This window comes from Phytophthora parasitica (genome assembly GCF_000247585.1).
Source record: "Phytophthora parasitica INRA-310 unplaced genomic scaffold supercont2.16, whole genome shotgun sequence".
Lineage (NCBI taxonomy): Eukaryota > Oomycota > Peronosporomycetes > Peronosporales > Peronosporaceae > Phytophthora > Phytophthora nicotianae.
In genome coordinates, this window is record NW_008649002.1 from 536,065 (window position 1) to 556,788 (window position 20,724).

Below are 20,724 nucleotides of genomic sequence, written 5' to 3' on the forward strand. Positions count from 1 at the left end.
AGAACTTCCATCGCTACGACTTGTAAGTGTAAGTGACCCTTAAAATTAAAATCAGAATATACTACCAAACAGCATAATATATTCGACGTGCAAGTTGCACGACGAATTCCATTTATCTATACTTATTGGCATCTAAAATCGGGTCACAAATTGACTCGTAGTATCATTGTTTCTATATTTTTAGAGCAGCCAATATAATCAACAGGTAGAGAACGTCACCAGCTTTATTTTGCGGTATAGCTCGACCAAGAAAAACTCTACGATTATCTATGGCGAGAAAAGCAAGGTGTCGATTCTTAGGTGACCGGAGAAGTATTCTTGTGCTGCAAAAATGAACTTGAGTCGGATAATAACAAGGCCGTTAGTAAAATGGCATTTCGGGGATTGCACCCAGCCGAGACGTAGAAAAGCATGTCTTGATTAGGGCTCTAGCTGGGCTTGGTACTGCTGATATCGGAAGCTCAATGACAGGCGTCCAGAAAATGCAGTTTTCATATTAATTCTTTTCAAGACGCTGAGAAATTACTAATTCAGATATTAGGGGGAGGCGAATATACGACAAGAGCTCTGACTTTGCCAAGAGCTACTTTATGCAATTGCCAGACGACAGGTTATACGGATGTCCAAGGAAATTTTTCAGTTTGTTCTATCAGAGATCGCGACGCACCCAGACTTTCATAACAACAGCCCCCACCCTCAAGGAGACGTCACGTTACAATTCGCTGTTGCTTTGGGTCGGCTTGGCAATTGCGGGAATGGCACTCTTCCGGGAAGAACGCTAAAACTATAGGGAACTGACAAGGAAACTTGCGTACTACATACTACTCAAGTCCTTCAAGCTCTAAACGATCTCTCGTCAAAGTACGCCTTTTTGCCAAGTAAACGCAGACGCAATGGGATGCCAATGGGGATGACTGTAAAAGGGTTCAAATGTTGTGTGGGGTTTATCGACGGAACCACATTCATACTCTCGCAAAACAAAAAAACCAGCAGTCGACGGTGAGTGTTACTTCGATAGAAAAATCACTATAATATAACGGCGCAAGTTGTTTGTGACGACAATCGAAGGATCATAGCATTCCCCTGTGGTTGGCCGGGATCGTGCTCTGACAGCACGGTGTACAGCAAGATGAAGTTAGCAGACGCTGCGCACAAGCATCTTTTCTCCTCCGACGGTGAATATCTGATTGGGCTCGACATATCCCACTGATTGTGTCACTAACGCGATTGTTCTTTCGTATCGTAAGAGCATGAAGGGGGTGGACATCAAGGCGTTTAATACCTGCGTAGCTCATGTCCGTGTGGTGATTGAGAATCACTATTGACGCACTAGTCAGTACTGAAAGAGATCCAGACCCAATTCGACTGTATGACAATAGCGTTATCTCTGCCTATTACCTTGGACATTGCTCCACTTGTCGATCGTCGCGTACACTTCAACTCCATGTCATTCAGGCCTAGATCCTCCTTGCCTTCCGAGTGCTTTCCGAGATAGCGACCTTTAATGTCACTCCTGCCGTCCCTTCATTGAAGGGCCTTCAATCTTGGGAGATTCTGATCCGGTCACCCTTCTGGAATAGTGCCAGGTTGCCATTCATTATTCTGGTCAAACAATCTGGTAAGCGTCCTACATCAAATTTCTCCGAAATCGTTTCACTTCAGTTAACATTCGACACTTCAACAACGGTACCCGCGAAGAGTGACTGTAACGGGATTAGAGTAACCATTACTAGTACTTGCTTATACTGTAATATAGAAGAACTTCGCAATCAGGGCTCCCGAAAAATCAATTGGTATCACAATAATTGCAATCAATATAGCGTAATTATTGCTTGCGGCGATTTGGTTAATTGAAAGCAATTATTTACTACGGTGCAACGCACATTTTATTTATTTACGGATATGACCGGTAGCATGCTTGGGGACCAGTCGTTGAAATGAATGGCTAGCGAGTTTTAAATGGCTTACAAGCCTTGTCGGGACTGCCCTCACTGTCATTCTACATTTGCAATGTTCGCTAACAAGAAATTCTACTTTCGTCCAGTCCTCGACGACCAGGAGGAGCCTATTCCTGCCTACTACCGCTGCCGCTGCTCGGTTGTGCGCCAACAGGCGCCACGGACTGGCTGGAGCAACCTGGCCCAGCACGTCAAGACTCAGCATCTTGACTACGCTGACTGCAGCCCCAGCCGCTACCGGTACTATCGCACCGTATATTCGCCAGCACAGCCTGAGCTTGTTCGGCTGGATGAGCTGGATTATCAAGAGCAATTTGCCTCTTCATTTTTGCGAGGACGCAGAAACACACAGGTAATTTTGAGTTTCTAATCTGTTGGGTTAGCTATTTACTCTGGCTGTTTGTTGCTGTAGATACACTAATCTAGAGCGCATCAGCCAAGAGACGCTGTACCACGGGTTAGAGAGCGTGATGCGTCACGTAGAGGTGGCAATCAAGCCCGACATGCCGAAGCGGTACGGCTTGATAACCGATGGGTGGTCGTTTAACTCGGAGCACTATCTGGCCGTGTTCGGCTGCTTTGAAATGGCGGGAACAGCACAATACCCGCTGCCGGCCATGGCACCGCTGATGAACTCCCCGACGAATGATCTCTCCGCAGCGACCCACCTGACGTTTCTACGTGAGATGCTGATGCGCGACTACAACAAGCGTGTAGAGGACTACCTGTTTACTGTAGGAGACAACTGCTACACTAACCAATGCCTTGCTAACCTCTTGTGTGTGCCACTGGTCGGCTGTGCAACTCACCACCTGAATCTGGCGGTGCAGAACTTTTTCCGTGAAGTATCGGACGATTTAGACAAAGTCAAGTCGCTGATGGTCAAACTGAAGAGTTTATACCAATCCTCAACACTCAGGTAATTTTCAACGATTTTTGTTCAATGATTGCACGCTAACTTTGTTAACTCCGTTTTAGGTTCAAAACTCCATTGAGGCCCGTGCTAAGTCAGGACACTCGCTGGAGCTCCACGTTTTGTATGATTCACCGCTTCTTTCGACTGCTGGAGTTCATTATAGACGACGACGAGCTAGCCGACAACCTGCCCGGTCCAGCTACCAATCGCCGCTTGCGCAAGCTCCTGGAGGACCTGTCGGTGGTCAAGTCTGTCAGCAAGGAGTTGCAGGCTTCTACGGTATCACTCCTGGACGTGCGTGTGTACTTCGACAGACTATTGGAGTCGCTGCCTCCGCTGGCATCGCATATCGGTAATGCTACTCTTTATATGCATTCAATATTCGTGCTAATACGCTTTCTGTTTAGATGCCCGAGCTGCGATTGTGCACTCACCTCATTGTGAGGCTGCGTATGTAAAAGTACTGGACGGCAAGACAGCAGAACTGACGAGGGCCGAGACTGCGTCTCTGCGCCGCTTTGCCGTCCAGTGTGAAGAGACTTCCGTTGCAGCAGCGGTTGACGATGCTGAGAGCTCATTTGTTGAGAAGGTGAAGAAGCGTCGTAAGCTAGCTACAAGTGGGCCACCAAGTACGAGTTGATTCACGCAATCCTGCCATCGTCAAGTATCGCTGAGCGATTGTTTTAGTCTCGCCAAGGTCTGAATCCTATCACGCTCGAAATGCTGCTGTTTTTGCGCATGAACAGCAGCTACTGGAAACGCGCAAGTGGTCAACGAGTGCACGTAAGCAGAGATGGAATCATTATCGTGTGCACTGGCAAAGGTATTGCAATAATTGAATTTGTTTCTTTTGCTTACTCCTCCGATAATTTACGTTGCTTGTCGAGTTTCATTTGTGAACAATGCCGTATTCGGGAACCCTGTTCGCAATAGTTAGACCGAGCCCTTAGTCTTTCCAATAATCGGTGTTATACTGTATAAATATTGGTCGATTGTGCAACTTGGTTAGTAACGAAGGTCTGATGGGTTTTTGGAATGGAGTTGTTTGATTGGCAATATATAGCTCGGCGCCATGCTTTACTTAGACTAAGTGCACTGCATGACACCCAAAGTCGTGACAACTACAAGTAACTTGATATTGACGGAAGTGGAGCTTATATCGCCGAGTTAGTGTTATATAAGTACAGTAACATGGATGGTACTTATAACTGCATTCTCGCTTATCAAGGTCGATATTGGTTATTGTGGGAGTCTGCTCATGGAATAGCGTCTCCACGAAACCTCCGACGGCCCTGCATATACCAGTAGATGTAGTTTGAAGTGAATTTCTTCACTGGAAACCACAGCTGTGGCCACGAGCTTTACCGTCTTGCTCGAAGCTACACCCGACGACATCTACATGGTCGGAGCTATGGCCGGCATTATGGGCTACCCATCTTGGCCTGAGCTTTGCCCGGCGTCGTGTCAGCGGCCTTGCACCAGCATGAGCATCTCTGCCTTGGCAAATGGATCTGTACGATGTAATCTCAATGGCTTTAATTAGTGCGGCGTGCGGTGTCGTGTCCACCCTGCAGTACCGCGGTCCGACATGACGCCGGACACAGCTCTAGCTCTAGGCACTGTAATCCTTGTAATTCTCTAGAAGTACGACCTTCACCTTCCTGTACGCAGTGTAGCGCCGCGTGCCTTGAGCCATGGACGATGATTTCTGTTTGTACTCAAATGCGTTTACAACCTTGAGTTGGCTTTACTATGGCGATTTGCACCCCTGCGTTTGCAACCCTAACTTAATTTACTATGCTGGGGGCTGACTTGTTATTTGTATGCTACGGTTGCAAAAGTTGCCCGTTCATGCAACGGTGCTTGCAACGAGGTTGTAAACGGCACCCCAATTTTATGCGTGGTATCAGCCTCAAACCGGTCAATACGGACCATCTAGCCAATCAAAACTCGCAATTCCCAGAAATACAACTTCGGTTGCAAATGGCCGATAATGTTAACGAAAGACTGATTATGTAGCTTAAAAGAAAATATAGCTCTTTAAAAATAACGTTCGTATAATTGATTAAAAATAAGGACAAAACAGATTAGTAAGATTTGGTTCGCTACGGCGTGAAGGTATTTTTAATAAAAAATTACAAAGTAATAACACCTGAAAAGCATTTCTTCGTTCCGGTAACACGTCGGTGGTTTTACACCATTTTATCTGACGTACATGCCACCCAAGGCCGGATCCAGATCCAAGCTTGACGAGTCGCTAGGGGATTTAGGGTTTAGCGTTTATAAATTATACTGTATTCCGTACTTGTTTACAGACGTGCATCTGCATGATTTGAACAGCAGATCCTAGAGATAGTCAAGAATGGTATGCAAAGAATCTAGGGATAGAAACAAGTTTGAAAATTGAAAAATTGCATTAGATATTATCGTCATTTCTTCCTCACTCTCACTACCATACCATTAAAATCCGACTTGGGGACCTGTACGACTTGTACCATAATCACGGTACATTGAACAAAAAACTACGTACTTAACTTGACAGATACGGTACTAAACGGTTATCAATATGATCAGAGGATGTGAAGTGCGATTTGAGATTCAAAAGAGAGCCTGTTGTGCATTTTATAGGCGGCTTAGAATCGCGTGAAACGGCCTGTAGGCTGAGTAAAACGCACAAAACTAAAAACGTGCAAATTATGCTCGAGAGCCGTGTGCCCTCCAACCCGGTAAATCATAAAATGAGGCCGAACAAGATGGTGATCCAGATAATGAGACTGTGCCCGGATACGATGAGGGCATCGATAGCTAGTCACTACTGCACGCGCATCATTGGTTAAACATTAACCAAAAAAAAGCTTGCCGTTTGGCAACACACAGACATGCAGTCAGTAAGCAGTTTCTAGCCACACGATCGCACACTCCTAGATTGGACTTCACCGACAGCAAGCAAGAGCCTCACTCTACCTTTTGTCGACGCTACTGCGCAGATCTCAGCCCATGGCTCCAAGGTTGTGCAGCAGCACGGATAGCACCGGATCAGCCACCCTTCTCCCCTCCACGACAACGTAGCTCAATGGATAGAGCGCAGGACAATCCCCTTGGAATGCTGGTTCAATTTCAGCCGTTGTTATTGTTTTGTTTCGGGTGGGGTGTGAGCGCTGTCGACGTCACAGCACCTGTAGTTGCCAGGTTCCTGTCCACTGCTAGAGCTGTTCGACCCCAGGTTTTGCTCGTTTTGTGCTCGTTTTGAATGTTGAAGGAGATTATGCGGGCTCACTAGTTTGGTAATAGTTTATGCATATACAGTGTTTGCGATTATCAGGTTACTTTCGCGCGCTACTGTCCTAAGGGTTGTAGCCATGGGATCTAGCAGATCATGTCGATCCGGGTCAGCGGTGAAGAGCTTCATGTACGGCACCAGCTGCTGCGCATTCGACCGCTGCTGCTTCGGCAGGTCAGAAAGCCATCGTGGCTCTTGAGCGTGCCACGGGTACCACGTCGCGTGAAGGTGAGTGACGGAAGTCCGTCGGCGCTTGTGTGCTTTGTCTTGTTTTAGTTCTTTCTCACGCTGACGCTTGTCGATTCTGTGTTGCTGTGTGTTGCCTTCCACTTTAGTTTCTAGGATATCCATGCGTTAATTCTGGCGCTTAACAAGCAAGACTAATTGGTCAACCACACTGCGTTGATGCTCGATGATCGTGCTCTCTTGGTTCGGTCGCTTGCATGGTGCAGCTTCAGTCTTTTCCGAGCTTTGTGGCTTCGTATTGCAGGTTGCTGAGGCTAGATGCCTCGCCCAAGGGATGACCCTGCAAGCTGCACACAAGACTCCAAGCGCCTCACCGCTGGCCCCTCGGGAATGAAGATTCTTCAATTGCGGATAATAAAGAAGAAGGGAAGCTGTTAGTACATCAAGGACACGCTTACTCACGTTGTACTGGCTTGGTCAAGCTTGAAGCACGCTGCAAACAGATAGTGCTGGACAGTTGCGATCTTCTCCTGCGTCTGCGCGTCGAAGGACTTTAAGTCCTTCAAAGGTACCTTCGCGTCCGTGCCATATCCACCTGAGAGCCTTTTGAACCTTGTGATCTTCGCGACTTGTGTTGAAGATGTAATTGAAGCCCTTGTTTGTTGTGTTCATGTTCCAGGTACCACGGTCAACGATCCAGCGGTGCGTGAGACCTTCGCATCCGTTGACGTGCTGTGCCCCACCCCGGCGAAAGGAATGCGAAGAGGGAGCAAGCTTGATGCCAGCAGCGGCAGCAATCCGGTCAAGCACTCTGTTGACGTGAGAGTAGATGGTTGGTGTCTTCTCACTCGTAGCAGAACCCGTCGAGACGGCAGCAGCGCCAAGAGCTGCGTACTCATCAGGGTGGTCCAGTACCTCCAGAAGAGGCGTGGCTGGGGACAAGGAGATGGTAGCTTGGACATGTAGTGCGGCAGGTTTTCCAGCAGATCGACGCATGGAGCGGCCTGCGTCATGAGTGCCAGAACGATGGCGTACACCGGGCAGGTGACGAAGTCCAGATCGGGGAAAAGCGACAATCCTTGCTCCTCGGTCGTCTTAAGCTGACGAACAGGATGTCGGCGGCGTCGATAGTGAGGTTCTGCTTCTGCGCGAGCGACAAGTCGGACGCGCGTCCCATCAGGTACCACAACATGCACAGTAGCGCTGCGTCTTGATAGTCGCTTGACATAGACACACTCTTAACCAGATAAAGCATCATCTTACGTAAGTCTGTCTTACAGCATGGTGGTGCCTTGCTCGCCACCTTTCCGTCTCTTTTCATGCAAAAATTCTCTAGCATCTTCCCCATGCTTAGCACCTTTGCCTCGACAACGTGTCGCTGCGTGAGGAAGAGCTCGCAAAAACACATGTTATTCTGCCTATAGCACTGCATTGCAGTATTGCGGGCAAGTTGCTTGCCCTTCTTGCCTTCGTTAAAGGCCAGATACATACCAAATATATCTAAGATTGACACAATGCACTTTCCACTATCATCCTTCTCAATGCATCTCCTTACATATTCAAAATCTACAGACTCGCTCTTAACAAAAGACTTGAACGCCGCGATGGCGGTTGCCTTAGCGCGTCTTGTTTTTCCTGACTTGAGCTCTTCTAGACCCATCCTGTCGGATGTATTGCAAAAATGTAAGTGATATGTTGGTTACTTGATTTTCGGATTGACATACACATATTTCCCGTGTCCTTCCGGCCTGATACGTCGGAATGGCTGGCTTAGAAGACTCACCTACCACTAAAAAGATCTACTGGCGGAAACTCAGCATTTAGTGAATTATAATTGGTTTAAATTAGCTTGAGTGCTGTCATAGGCAGTTCAAGCGCATACAAAATTTAAGTAAGGTCGGATATGTGATGGTTTTCATCCATATGGGTCATCATCCGACGAGATATCGTCTGCCGTAGCGGGAGTTTATCAAGAGGGACCGTGTTTGTGTCAGATGCATTGTCGCTTGCCATTTAAACATTTGCCTGTCCTGTGTCTAGATAGCTGCCGCAATCATGTAAGGTAGGCCCACATGAATTGCTGTGGACAAGTTAACATATTGCAACGTTATAGGTGGCATCAATTTCATTACAAGAAGCATGATACACTCATTTAAATCCTCTGTACTCGAAATACGTCCTACTTTTAGCATGCCATTGTAGTAGCTTTAAATCCTAACAGATTTTTGCACGGAGTACTGCAGTATATGAAGCTTTTACATCTTGCGTTTCTTGTTCCTGTGCGACGAAAACCAGAAATAAGCACATTATAGAGTCGTCGTTTTATTATTGTGAAGGAGGCTCCTCCCCCCCCCCCCCCTGTTAGTGAACTGTATGTTCATCAAATGCTATTTTACGAATTATAGAAATGAGCCACACCGCAGACTGCAAATGGGCTTTCCCCTACGACATATCTTTCAGAATGGATATTCTCCCCCGGCGTCTTCTCTCTCTTCGGTACGATGAGTGCACCTAGATGCGTTGTGTTTCACAGATTTACAAATAGAGCACTGATATTCTTTTCGAATAGGTAGTGTGCGTCCACGAATGTCATCACAAAAGAAGTCTGTAGCGAATTTGCACTGTTTTTGCTCACAAAACCAGTCGACGTCGTAGAATCACTACTGTTCGAACGACTTCCCTCTATTGGGGATCCGCTTTTGTCGTTTAGCAGTATCAGCTCGTTCCCGAGGGACCACGGATCTGCTACCAGCTTGACGGTAAGTTGGTGAAGGCCGAATTGTGGTATCTTTTTTTGAGATCACACTCCAAGGGAAACATAATTGCTGGTACGTAGTCAGTATATAGCCAGGAAAAAATAGTGTTTCAGTGTCGGGCTTATCTAAGCCACAACGTGTCACGGCAAATTGTAAACTTGCTAGTATGTGGCGACAGGGAATTGCCATATGCTCCTTCACTTTACATCTCCTACGCGTATGTGTCGCAATATCCACTTCAAATTTTCTAGTTGCGTGGATAGAACCATTGTCGGAGCTACAATGCGTCGGATATGTTTTGTAGACCACAAAAAAGTGTATTGCTTTGCTTCTGTACGGAAAGTTTTGTCTGTCTTATTTTTCCCTCTCGAACTTTTCGGACGCGAAAGGGTTCGCGTTCTGTTTGATCCAATTTGCGCACTCGTCGCTATTTGCAGATATTATCTTCGAGACAGTGTGGCAGAATTTTTTTCCAGGGTAGCCTGAGGAAATCTGTCTCGAAGTCCGGAGAGTTCGAAAACGTTGTTCAAACCTTCGATACTACTTGTGGTTCTAATTCCGAATAGTGATTTGGCATCGCCAAACGTTGGAGTTTCGGGCCATTGGACTTATACCATTCAACTTCAGATGGGGTTGGTTGGAAGTTTCCCAGCTTAGTCCAACTAGTTGGGTGAATTCTAGTGATATAATCAGCAACTTTCTCTTCATCTTCGGTCCCTTCATTGATTGAACCAGGAAATACTTGTTCTATTTCTTCTACAACGGCCTCGTACTGTAGTTGTGACGAAGCACGTTGGAACTTGTAAATCAAATCCCGGATTATAGTTTTTCTGTCTCCACTAAACGAAATCGATCTGCGACGTTAAAAGCGAGATGAAGACTGCAAAATTTAAGATGCATACGCAAACCCAGTTGATTGAGCAACTCTTGAGCGTTTAATTGCTTTCCTCTGTCTGTGAAACAGGAGAGCGCGAAAAATTCAAACCAGCAGCAATACAGTTCGCAAAAAACCAGGCGAAGTTGTCAGTTGTTTCTTTGTGAATTAATCCCACGGCAAGCGGAATGGTTTTCTTGTCCCCATCGAGACCTAGCTGTGTGACACATATCCCGTTGTAACCCGGATTTTTCATATGTGTACCATCACACTCGAAAACAGGAAGTAAGCTGTCTTGCTTTCCAATTAGGTGACCGATAGAGAGAAAAGCACGAAAAAAAACGCCCACTAGAACCCAATTGGCAACAAACACGCGAATTATTATTCCTTAAACCGAAGCATGCCATCCAGCTAGCAAGAGTTTTGTTAGTCTGGTTGGCTTGTGCTTTGGTGCTAATTGCTTTTTTTTCTTCATTGACAGCTCTGTACATCGAAGTCGAGCTTTGTTCCATATCCACACCATTAATTGCACGCGGCGACTCCACAAATCTCCTCTTTGAGCTGCTTAGACCCTGAACCAGTGCTGCCTTGAAGCCACTTAACTCTCTCAGTTATGTGGTCGACGCCTGACGAGTACTGTTGCAAATATCTTTGTGTTTTAAACAAAGGTCACTTACAAACCAGCTTTCGGCTGGATGTGACTCAGCTTTGACGCCTTTTGTGTCTTGGGTTTGGGTCGATATGACAAGGCGACGAACCACTCACAATTTTCGTCGGTACATTTCAACGTCTTTTTGGATCCTCCACGATTTATCTGTTTAATGGACTTGTTGTTGTTAAAAGCGACATATTTCAGGAACGCTTCCCACTGCTTTCGATCAGGAAAGCTGTCGTGTAGCCTAATCGCATCGCGTCCATGCAGGTGCAGCACGTCTAGCCCTTTGGAGCTCATCGTAGCTCGAGATTGTAGTGTTCACTATAGATGTGTAATACGCTGTGCGCCGTTATAAATATAACTCGATATTACCCGGTGCTTTTTTATAACTATAAATGTTAACTAGACACAGGCAACTTTCTAAAGGCAAACGACAATGCATGTGACTCAAACACGGTCCCTCTTGATAAACTCCCCTGCAGTAGCATGGAGCAGGTTGAGCTCTGACAGAAAAGATTAGGTAGCGCCTTTGGGTGCATCAGCAGCATTGTGAGCATCAGCTCCAGTATTTGTAGGGCAGTAGGTACTTTCATCATATTTACTCCGATATTTTTTTGCGTACTCTTGTACTTCATCCGTCCAGTGCCTGAAAAAAAGCAGCAACAAATAGCAAAATTGGCCCCCAGGGCATTGGCCGAGCTCCAAAAAAATATTTTTTTAGACATTCAATATGAATTACTGAGTTCCACCACGTCGTTGGGTTTGTATATAGCTGAATATCAGTCTCGTTCATAATAGCTTTTGCTTCCGTCCATAAACACCCCCACCTTTACTATAAATCGAGAGTTTTTTTAGAACAACATGAAATGGATTTTTGTTGCCCTCTGAGTCCGCAAGCAGCACAACCACTCCCTCTCTTGGTCTTTACCAACTCCACGGACCCAAACAGGTTTTGACCCTGCTATATTTTTTTTTGAGTGCTTACGTAAGTACTCTTAGAAACACCTGAGATGACACAAATTAGCTGTTAATTAAAAAACAGAGATTACCGGTTTGGTCGGCATTGAAAACCTTTTCCACTCGGAGCTCCATCATCTTCTGTTGGATATCAACAGCACAGTTAACTGCAATTGTTTCCGCATCATTTATTGATACCTGTCCTTGGCGGGTTTGTGTACAGATGCCCAGACGGTGCCACTTCATAAACCCTTTCCTCCAGTGCCATGATGCCATAAATGGAGAAACATTATAGGCACTAGCAGTCTCCTTTGCTTGTATTTCAAGCATCTTAGCGCTCACGAGGGCTCCATCATTCCGCGATACATATATTCACTGAACAATTTCGTGTTCGGCGTCTTTAGGAAGAATAGGACACTACCTTTCGACCGCATGTGCTTTAGACGAGCTAGACTGGGCGTAGCACATATTGCCTCGAGTCGCTCTTGCTCCTAGCGCCACTCTAGAGTAGTTTTCGCTTTTGATCTCTGGCGTGATCATCCAGGCCACGAAAAGATTTAGCTAGAGTTCCTTTACATCATTTTCATAGAAAAAAAATCAATTTCGAGTTTCTTCTGGTTTGTTTAGCTGCTTCGGGAGGGGGGGGGGTGCAGCCGTTATTGCTAACCAGTGGGCGGCTTGGTGGTGGCGTCCGCATGCGCGCTGCCGTTTCATTGTTAGTCTACCGTGAATTTGCTAATGACAAATTTGTGGTTGAGCTGAACTGTACGTAAGCAGGTAAACAACGACAGTACGAAAAATATAACTTCTGATCGGCTACTTGGTTTTGTCAGAGAGCCATTTCAACAGAAAGGGTGACTTGTCAGGCAATAAAAAAACGACACTCAGGCATTGTTCGACTTCAAGTGGATAGATACAAAACATAAGATAAATAGGACCGTGTTCGTTGCAGAAGCCGTACTCCAGCAAAATATGACCAATTTACCATTGCATCTTACCAGGTAAGGACACAAAAGACGTAGCATTTCAGTCTGTCCTTATGCATAACATATAATTACGTCACTTTACGAGTCGCCACCGTGTGAAGACAGCTTGAAGCCTCTCCAGCTCAACCCCTTACTTTCAACACAAACTATGGATCTGTCACTGTTGCTCAACGCTGATCCTCGAATCGAAGGAATTCAAGACCTCCCTCCCCTTGGTGACTACACTACACCATCAACGGTAGCCGTAAGTACAGCTCTTCACTACACCATCGGCGGTAGGCATAAGTACAGCTACGATGCCGTAGATGCAGTCACTGCAGAAAAGCTTGAGCTGAAACGAGGAGAAATGAATCGTCTGTGCCCTGTTTTATCGAGCTACCTGGATAATCATTGGTGGAAGTACAAGGGCCGCATTGTGAGGGCGTGGACAGATCGCTATCAGCATTTTGGTATCCGGTACACTTTGTTTGTCGAAGGAACACATGCGAAGTGCAAGGTTTGGCTTCGTGGTTGTCGCGGGGATTGATTAGCAGCTTACAAGTGCATGCTACCTTGGTGGGAAGCCGCAGCTTCATCTACACATCTTCTTGCCCAGCGAAATGCTGTCCGAGATCCTTACCTGCTGCAAGGAAATCGATTTGCAGCCGTAGCACGAATTATTTCGGTGTGAGCGCTTACACAGACACATACTCTTTGGGAGGAAGCGCGTAGGGTAGTCTTCAACAGGCTGGATCGAGATGAATGTTCGGGTGTCTTCAGAATTGATCACGGCAGGCCATGCGTACACAAGCTTATTGCCCTGACATAATCGAATAGCGCGCTCGTTTTACGGCCGACAGATTTTGCTTTGCATTGGTGGTTCAACCGTGAACAGGCTACAGCAGTTCCGCTACGAATACAAGAACCGCTCTATGGCGAAGATGCTGCTGTGAGGAGACGTCAACGACGTAGTGCTCGAGGAAATTCTAGACTTCCTTACGGCATCCGCAGAGACCCAGTTTTGTTTGAACGTGTAGACCTTAACAACCCAGCTTCGCCCCCAACTTCACATCAGAGAGACGTAGAAACTGATCAGCCGACCATCGCTAGCCTGCCAACTTTCCAAGAAATGCTAACGGCGGATATTACAGAATATCAAGAACAAGGAATTCCACCTCGGTTTTGGGGGTATGCTCGCTGGGGATAGGTAAAATTAATATAACAACATGTTATCTTATCTTCAACCAGAAAATATCTAGTATAACAACAAATATCTTATCTTCGAACAGGGCGCCCAGCCCGTATTGAAAAGTTAACTTGCTAGCTAACTAATCAGCCTTACGCTTCTTGTTGCATCCACGGAACACGTACGACCTATAGGCACCGCTCTTCGGAAACGTTTCTCCACAAAGAACGCACACCCAATTACACTCTATATTGTCTGTGCGGCGCCGCTTTTCCTGATTCTTGAACGCTAACAATTCTTCACACAGTACCGACGATGCTGGCGCATGGCGTTAGATTCCTGAAGCTTCAAATCACAGTATTGACACACGACATGCTTGGGAAACACGTTGCTGACGATATCAGGTGCCCACTTGAGCCCACGGTAGGAGAGGTAGCAGTGGATCCAATGGTTGGTGGCAGTGTAGTACATGCCGTTGTGGATCAAGTCCCCGCGGAAAATTATGCAGTATCCCACAGGAATACGAAATTCGCAAGCCTTGGTGTCGCCTCGTGTCGTGAAGCAGCCAGAGAACACCCAAGAATCGTCCCTTCTTCCAGAGCAAAGATAGCGCTCGCAGGTATACGCCCTGCCTTCTTCTTGGCCGCGGTGGCAATCACTTCGTTAGGATAATCCTGGCGAGGTTCTTGTTCATCACCACCAGATAACGACAGCATGAACAAGAAAACCGTAGGATTCCATGCAGGACCAAGACAAGCAGTGATATCACAAATAGCATTGCGTAGATTGGCGATAGCGGCGGACCGTCGGCTAACACGCAATTGTTGACGAAGACCGTCGTCCTCATCCCCACCCACCGTCTTAAAAACAGGTTCGTAGGTCCTACCCTTGGCCTCAGATAGTAGTTCGTCGACCATTGCTACAGGTAGACCAAGGTCCGCCACGATGTAGCCACAGGCTGGGAGTGTTGGCTTGGGTGCCATTTCACAAATGCAGCGGACACATCTGTGCGCAAAGGACACGCTTTCACAATAACTGGATTTTGTATGTAGACTCATTCAAATCTACTTTAATGGATTCTGCAGCTGACACGCTTAGTTTTAAATTAGTTTTAGTATAGTAAATCATCAGATGTCTGCGAAACATCTTTTGACCTAAAAGCGGGCCTGCCTGCCCTTTCTGTTGAAATGGCTCTCTTTCCAAATGGCCCTCCTTAGTTTTGCCCATTCCCCACGTCAAATAGAGCACTCAAGCCTTTACCCCTTGAGCTCTTCAGTAGTTACCAGAATAGCAACATCCTGTTCATACCGTCGCGTAGGATGTTCAGCATAACATCACGGTGCATCGGGGAATCTGCTCCGCTAGTCGGTAGTCTGGGTCATGATCCCGTTACACCGCATTAAGCATCGCGCGTTCAGTCGCGTCTTATGAACTTGCGCGTACACGGTACGTGACGTAGCGCTTACGCTGGTTCTTATACAGAGTTTGACGGTGAAAGGAGCGACATGGCTTGCAATGAAAACTGGAAACTTAATGAATTGAGAGTTAGTTCTAAGTTCTATCTTCAACAAGTTGGCTTCTTTTAGCTCTACAAGGTCACATCCTTGTATCATTCTCGAATGCTCGAACGATTTCGACTGATCTCTAGTGATCTAGAATCTTTGGGATACGGCATGATCATTGCGGTAGTCATATTTTGCTTGAGTTCTTTGAGTACCATAAAAAAAGGGTTGCCAGGCGCTGGTTTTAAAGAACAATAAGTAGCACAAACTGGTCATTTCCAGATACGTCGTGTGCCATTATTGAGAAGACGTTGTACTAAGGCACATTGGTATCGTGCGTGGTATGCTTGGTCTGTAACGTAATACACGTAGCGATAGTCTGGAAGAAATTATCGCTAGCTGAGTTCATAGTGTAGTTTAGTGAGAGCTAATCATTGGGCAGTATGCCGACACAAAAAATTGGGACCACACCAACACTTCGCAGAAAGTGTATAATATCTGGATGGCGATGGATGATACTCCATAGAGAATCCATACCGAGTTAGATCCCGGGAATAGACGTACGCGCCCATGTGCGGAGTACACGAAATCTGTGCAACAATTTACAAAGTTCAACCTGTCGAACGTCCCTTGTGTTAAAGTAGTCGAGTGAACCGTTAGCTCCAATAAACGCTAATACAGAAAACTTCGGCTTCCGCTAAAAGTCTCCACGTACGGCAACCGTTCTCCCCTCATTTGGTATCCAGTTTTTTTTCGTAGCATCCCGCGGTTATCACACAATACTTCTTCTGAAAACAAGATTCTAATGATTCTAATTAACAATACTGAGTTCCTCAGCGAATCTGAACACATCGCTCTCTTTAATATGCATTGCATGCCTTTCGAAAAACCTTCCACGTAAGTCCGAAGTCGTGGATAATGCGCCAAACGGATGCCTTGGAGATCAAAATTGTGGTAGCTTCAGTGAAGGCAGCTTGTGTTATGTCCAAGTAAGCAAGTGTTTTTTTCTGATAGTAGTTGTAGAGCCATTCTCTATGAGCTGGTGTACACTTCTTGTCCACTTTGCTGTTCGCCCACTAAAATGTTCCCGAGCCTGTATCCTGTTACCGATGGTTCATACGTTCTTGTTGTAGGCACGAGTGAGTTACTGGCGAGTGTAGCCAAGATTATAGAGCCGTACAAGCAGTGGAAGACCGTGTTTGGGTGAGCATGTTGCTTCGTGGCGGCCAGCTCCATTTCTCTTGTTGAGCGCTATTGGCGAGCGAGAGATTGCGGAGCCGTTTATCGAACGGCAATTTCCTGCAGAATTGACAATACTCACTCTCATTCTTAAGGTGCCCTTTAGAAGACCCAACGTACACAATTGGGTTAATAAATAATCAATGATTTTATTGGTCAGAAACCAATTTATTGTAAAGTATTCTTTGCACGGCATAATTTTTTAAATTTTAAAAAATAGAAACTGTTAGGAAAAATAAATTAAAAAAGGTTAAAAAATACTACTACTAGTAGTAAAAAGTTTTCCTGCCAATCAGTGACGGTTTCGTTGTTTTGATCCGCACGTTTCGCGTCCTGATGATCTGGCAAGCTCATCGCTGCTCAGCAGCTCGATTGTCACGGCGCAAGTATTCTTCCACCACCGCGGCATCACGACGTCGCTGCGCCTCCTCCATCGCAAGCTCCGCCACCCAAAGTGGCGACCAGCGCGAGCGTCGTGTGTTCTCCGGCATTCAGCCCACGGGCACGCCTCACCTGGGTAATTACTGCGGCGCCATCGCCAAGTGGGTGGCTCTGCAGGGGTCGGAACCAGTATCTTCAGCCTTGATCGACGCACCTCCCACCCGACTGTACTCTGTGGTGGACCTGCATGCGCTAACCGTGCCCTTCGAAGCCGAGCGCATGCCCGACCAGGTGCATTCCATGGTGGCGGCATTGTTGGGCGCCGGTTTAGACCCAACGCGCAACATTTTATTCCGCCAGTCCGATGTGGCTGCTCACGCTGAGCTCGCGTGGCTGCTAAGCTGCATCACACCGCTCGGTTGGCTGCAGCGCATGACGCAGTTCAAACAGAAGGCGGCAGCGGCCAAAACCGAGAGCTCGCTAGGCTTACTATCGTATCCGGTACTGATGGCTGCCGACATTCTGCTGTATCGTGCTACGCACGTGCCTGTAGGTGAAGATCAACAGCAGCATTTGGAGCTCACACGTATGATCGCCACTACCTTTAACGACCGCTTCGGATCCAACCGCCCGGACGGAAAGGAAGTACTTCCCAAGCCATTCCCGATGGTGGAGGAGGACATCACGACGCTCACTGGTGCACAGAGGAAATCCCTTGCACGCATCATGAGTCTGCGCGATCCGACCAAGAAAATGAGCAAGAGCGACCAGTCAAAGCTCAGTCGCATTGAGCTCACGGACAGTGCCGACGATATCCGCAAGAAGGTGCGCAAGGCCACCACAGACGCGATCAGCGGCATCTACTATGATCGCGAGGAGCGTCCAGGAGTCTCCAATCTGCTGGATATTGCCAGTGCTGTTACAGGTCAGAGCGTCGCGCAGCTCGAAGCACAGTACGCCGACTACGGTACAGGCGCCTTCAAGGACAGTGTGGCTGATGCTGTTATTGCCAAGTAAGTTTGAGCCGGATGTTTGATTGAATGAATTATTATTGGAGCTAACCTTTAATTTGACTAGGATTGGCCCCATCGGAGAGCGCATCAAGCAGTATGAAGCGGACCAAAAGTATATCGACAAGGTGCTGGCCGATGGTGCAGCACAGGCCGCTGAGCTCGCTGCTGTCACTATGAAGGATGTGAAGGAGGTCATGGGCCTCGCTAGATTTTAGAGACGACTAAATTTACAACGGCAGTCAGGAGTTACGTGGTGTTGATCGATCCAGTGTCTAGTGAGATTTCATTGCTCTTTACTCGTCGCTTCATGATGCTCTGCAGTTCTTGGGTTTCAGTCTGTTGGTTGTTGTGGTCAAGTGTGTATCAAGTCGCACATGGATACACGTGTCCAAACTACTGCTCCAGTCGTGGTTTGTGTCTAGCACAGGGCTTGTGCTCGTGTCCGAACGGGTGGTCCGGCCCAGACTGCTCCATAGGTGCGTGTAGTTCTGTATCAAACGCTTGTATAATTTAGACTAATTGCCCTTCTTGCATTATGTTTCAATAGCTAGTTGTCCATTGGGCGCAACGTGGTCCGATCAGGTCATTGCAACTGACAAAGGACACAATTTAGCGCCTTGTTCGAATCGTGGAGAGTGCGAACTCGACACTGGCACATGCAAATGCGACTCCGGGTTTACAGGAGCTGCTTGCGAGCGAAGTGCGTGATTCTGGTCCCTTAGTAGGTGTTTATCTGACTGACGCGTTTATTTTATAGTGACCTGCAGTTGTAATGGCCACGGAAGCTGTAAATCCATGGCCAAGTATGCGCTGATGAAAGATCCTGGTCGCGGAACGATTTATCCGTACGAGAGCAACTGGGACGCACACAAGATCTATGGATGTGTATGCGATCCTGGCTACACAGGTCCAAACTGCAGGGAGAGTATGTTTTGAATTCTTTAAACGCTGCTATAAAGATGTAAAAGACTGACCTTGTTGTAACCGCAGGGCTATGTCCTGTAGGTGATGACCCGCTCACTGGAACGCTGATAGACCCGAACGGTATTCAAAGGAATGAAAAACAACGCGTTAACTGCAAGGCCACGGTATGTGAGATTAACACTGTACTCTAACTCGGCCATGTTGACTGTTCTGTTACTTCTAGTCTGGTAGCTTTACGCTCACGTTCGCTGGGTACACAACCGACCCGATTCTTGCGGATGATTCGGCCAAGACCGTGCGGGACAAGTTAGTGGCTTTGCCATCCGTGGCTGCAGCGACTGTCACCTTTGGTGGGATCACACTTACAGCCTGTACAGCAATCGGAAACGACATCAGCATCGAGTTCACGCAAGATTTCGGAGAGTACGTGCATCTATTACTATCTATTACGAAGTACTCTGTATTATCCCGGTTGAAACTCACCATTTCTCTTTAGCTTGCCGAATATGAGCGGTAATTCGGCAGGACTTGGGCACTCGACGCCTTCCACGTTACCTACACTCTCGTTCTCCACAGTAACTCAAGGCACCAAGGAGAATCTACCGTGTTCAAGGCGAGGCATGTGCGATTCCGCCAATGGTGTGTGCATGTGCTACCCGAATTACTTCTCAAGTGACGGCAACGGAGCCATCGGCCAGCGTGGCGACTGTGGATACGTTAGTGGTACCGTCACGGCTTGTCCAGGAGAGATCGCTTGTAGTGGCAAAGGCACCTGTCGTGGACCACCGACGTACGACTGCATCTGTAACGAAGGCTTCACGGGCGGTGATTGCACCGAACGACTGTGCCCCAAAGGCCGAGCTTGGTTTGATCGACCCACAGATGCTGCTGATACAGCTCACGCTTTGGTGGAATGTTCGAATGCTGGAGAATGTGACAGAGCCAAGGGAGAATGCCTCTGTTTAGCAGGTTTTACGGGAGCTGCGTGCAACCGAAGTACGTTTTATCGATAATTCTTGCACATACCTGATGCTGTCTAATGCTTACTTTTTGGTAGTGGTGTGTCCGAATGAGTGTAGTGGCCACGGAACGTGCTACACGATGGAGCAGTTGGCCAAGAGAGCGACAGTTAATGGAGACACCATGGCATTTACGTATGGTGCTGTTCCTAATAAGAAGGAAACTTGGGAGTACGATATGGTACAAGGATGTCTGTGCAGTCCAGGCTGGGAGGGTCATGACTGCTCGTTGAGGTCTTGTCCGACTGGAGACGACCCAATGACACTGCGTCAACAGAATGAGGTGCAATTATTGGTCTGCAAGGGCAATTCAGGCTTCTTCTCTCTCAAATTCCGAGATGCAGTGACGCCTCAGCTCCCGTTTAGCGTTCCTGCTGCGTCACTAGCAAGTGCGTTAGAAGCATTGATGACAGTCGGAAAAGTGTCGATAACTTACAGCACAGACACCAATGGAGTCATCGGCTCACCGGCGTGTAATGCTGCGGGATCGAACACAATGCGCATCGAGTTTTTGACGAATTTTGGGGATTTACCACCGCTGCGATGGATTCTGGATGGAGCGTTGACACTGACGCTAAGTGTCGATGGAGTCGGGGGCTCAGTGCGCGGCACGAAAGAAGACGCGGTCTGTTCGAATCGCGGAATCTGCAACCATCTCACGGGCGTGTGTCGTTGCACGTACGGATTCACTAGCAGCGATGGATTTGGAGGCGAAGGGGATCGTGGCGATTGCGGCTATATGGAGCCGATTTATCTTACATCTGCAGCTCAGCAGGCTAACGCCCTCTAAAACAGTATAATTTGTTGAATTTGTTGGCTACTCCGGATTTGCCTTGTGCCTTCTCAGTCAGATCAATTCACTGAGAAGGCTCAATACACGGAAGAATGAACATGTAAGATGCGCGCAGTTGCG

General features: G+C 47.2%; 5 protein-coding genes and 1 pseudogene across 6 annotated transcripts; 5 read left to right on the top strand and 1 right to left on the bottom strand.

The window, feature by feature from the left end:
* Positions 1–2,010: 2,010 nt before the first annotated feature.
* On the top strand, positions 2,011–3,514 carry PPTG_08830 (hypothetical protein; the record flags this gene model as incomplete). Its single annotated transcript, XM_008903559.1, has 4 exons — positions 2,011–2,198; positions 2,371–2,877; positions 2,937–3,226; positions 3,282–3,514. 4 exons carry the CDS (start codon positions 2,011–2,013, stop codon positions 3,512–3,514), a joined length of 1,218 nt encoding a protein of 405 aa, XP_008901807.1.
* A 2,419-nt stretch (positions 3,515–5,933) lies between these two features.
* Positions 5,934–6,004, top strand: PPTG_20538 (annotated as a pseudogene). Its single transcript has one exon. The product of its transcript is annotated as a tRNA-OTHER (tRNA).
* A 6,712-nt stretch (positions 6,005–12,716) lies between these two features.
* Positions 12,717–13,758, top strand: PPTG_22413 (hypothetical protein; the record flags this gene model as incomplete). The annotated part of the gene is made up of 2 exons (XM_008903823.1): positions 12,717–13,064; positions 13,699–13,758. 2 exons carry the CDS (start codon positions 12,717–12,719, stop codon positions 13,756–13,758), a joined length of 408 nt encoding a protein of 135 aa, XP_008902071.1.
* A 475-nt stretch (positions 13,759–14,233) lies between these two features.
* Positions 14,234–14,716, bottom strand: PPTG_08831 (hypothetical protein; the record flags this gene model as incomplete). Its single annotated transcript, XM_008903560.1, has 1 exon — positions 14,234–14,716. The coding sequence occupies one exon, from the start codon at positions 14,714–14,716 to the stop codon at positions 14,234–14,236; it is 483 nt and encodes a 160-aa protein (XP_008901808.1).
* A 2,094-nt stretch (positions 14,717–16,810) lies between these two features.
* On the top strand, positions 16,811–18,083 carry PPTG_08832 (tryptophan-tRNA ligase; the record flags this gene model as incomplete). Its single annotated transcript, XM_008903561.1, has 2 exons — positions 16,811–17,868; positions 17,933–18,083. The coding sequence occupies 2 exons, from the start codon at positions 16,811–16,813 to the stop codon at positions 18,081–18,083; spliced, it is 1,209 nt and encodes a 402-aa protein (XP_008901809.1).
* Positions 18,084–18,175: 92 nt separating this feature from the next.
* On the top strand, positions 18,176–20,601 carry PPTG_08833 (hypothetical protein; the record flags this gene model as incomplete). The annotated part of the gene is made up of 7 exons (XM_008903562.1): positions 18,176–18,344; positions 18,416–18,568; positions 18,626–18,793; positions 18,859–18,956; positions 19,016–19,215; positions 19,289–19,788; positions 19,850–20,601. 7 exons carry the CDS (start codon positions 18,176–18,178, stop codon positions 20,599–20,601), a joined length of 2,040 nt encoding a protein of 679 aa, XP_008901810.1.
* Positions 20,602–20,724: the final 123 nt, after the last annotated feature.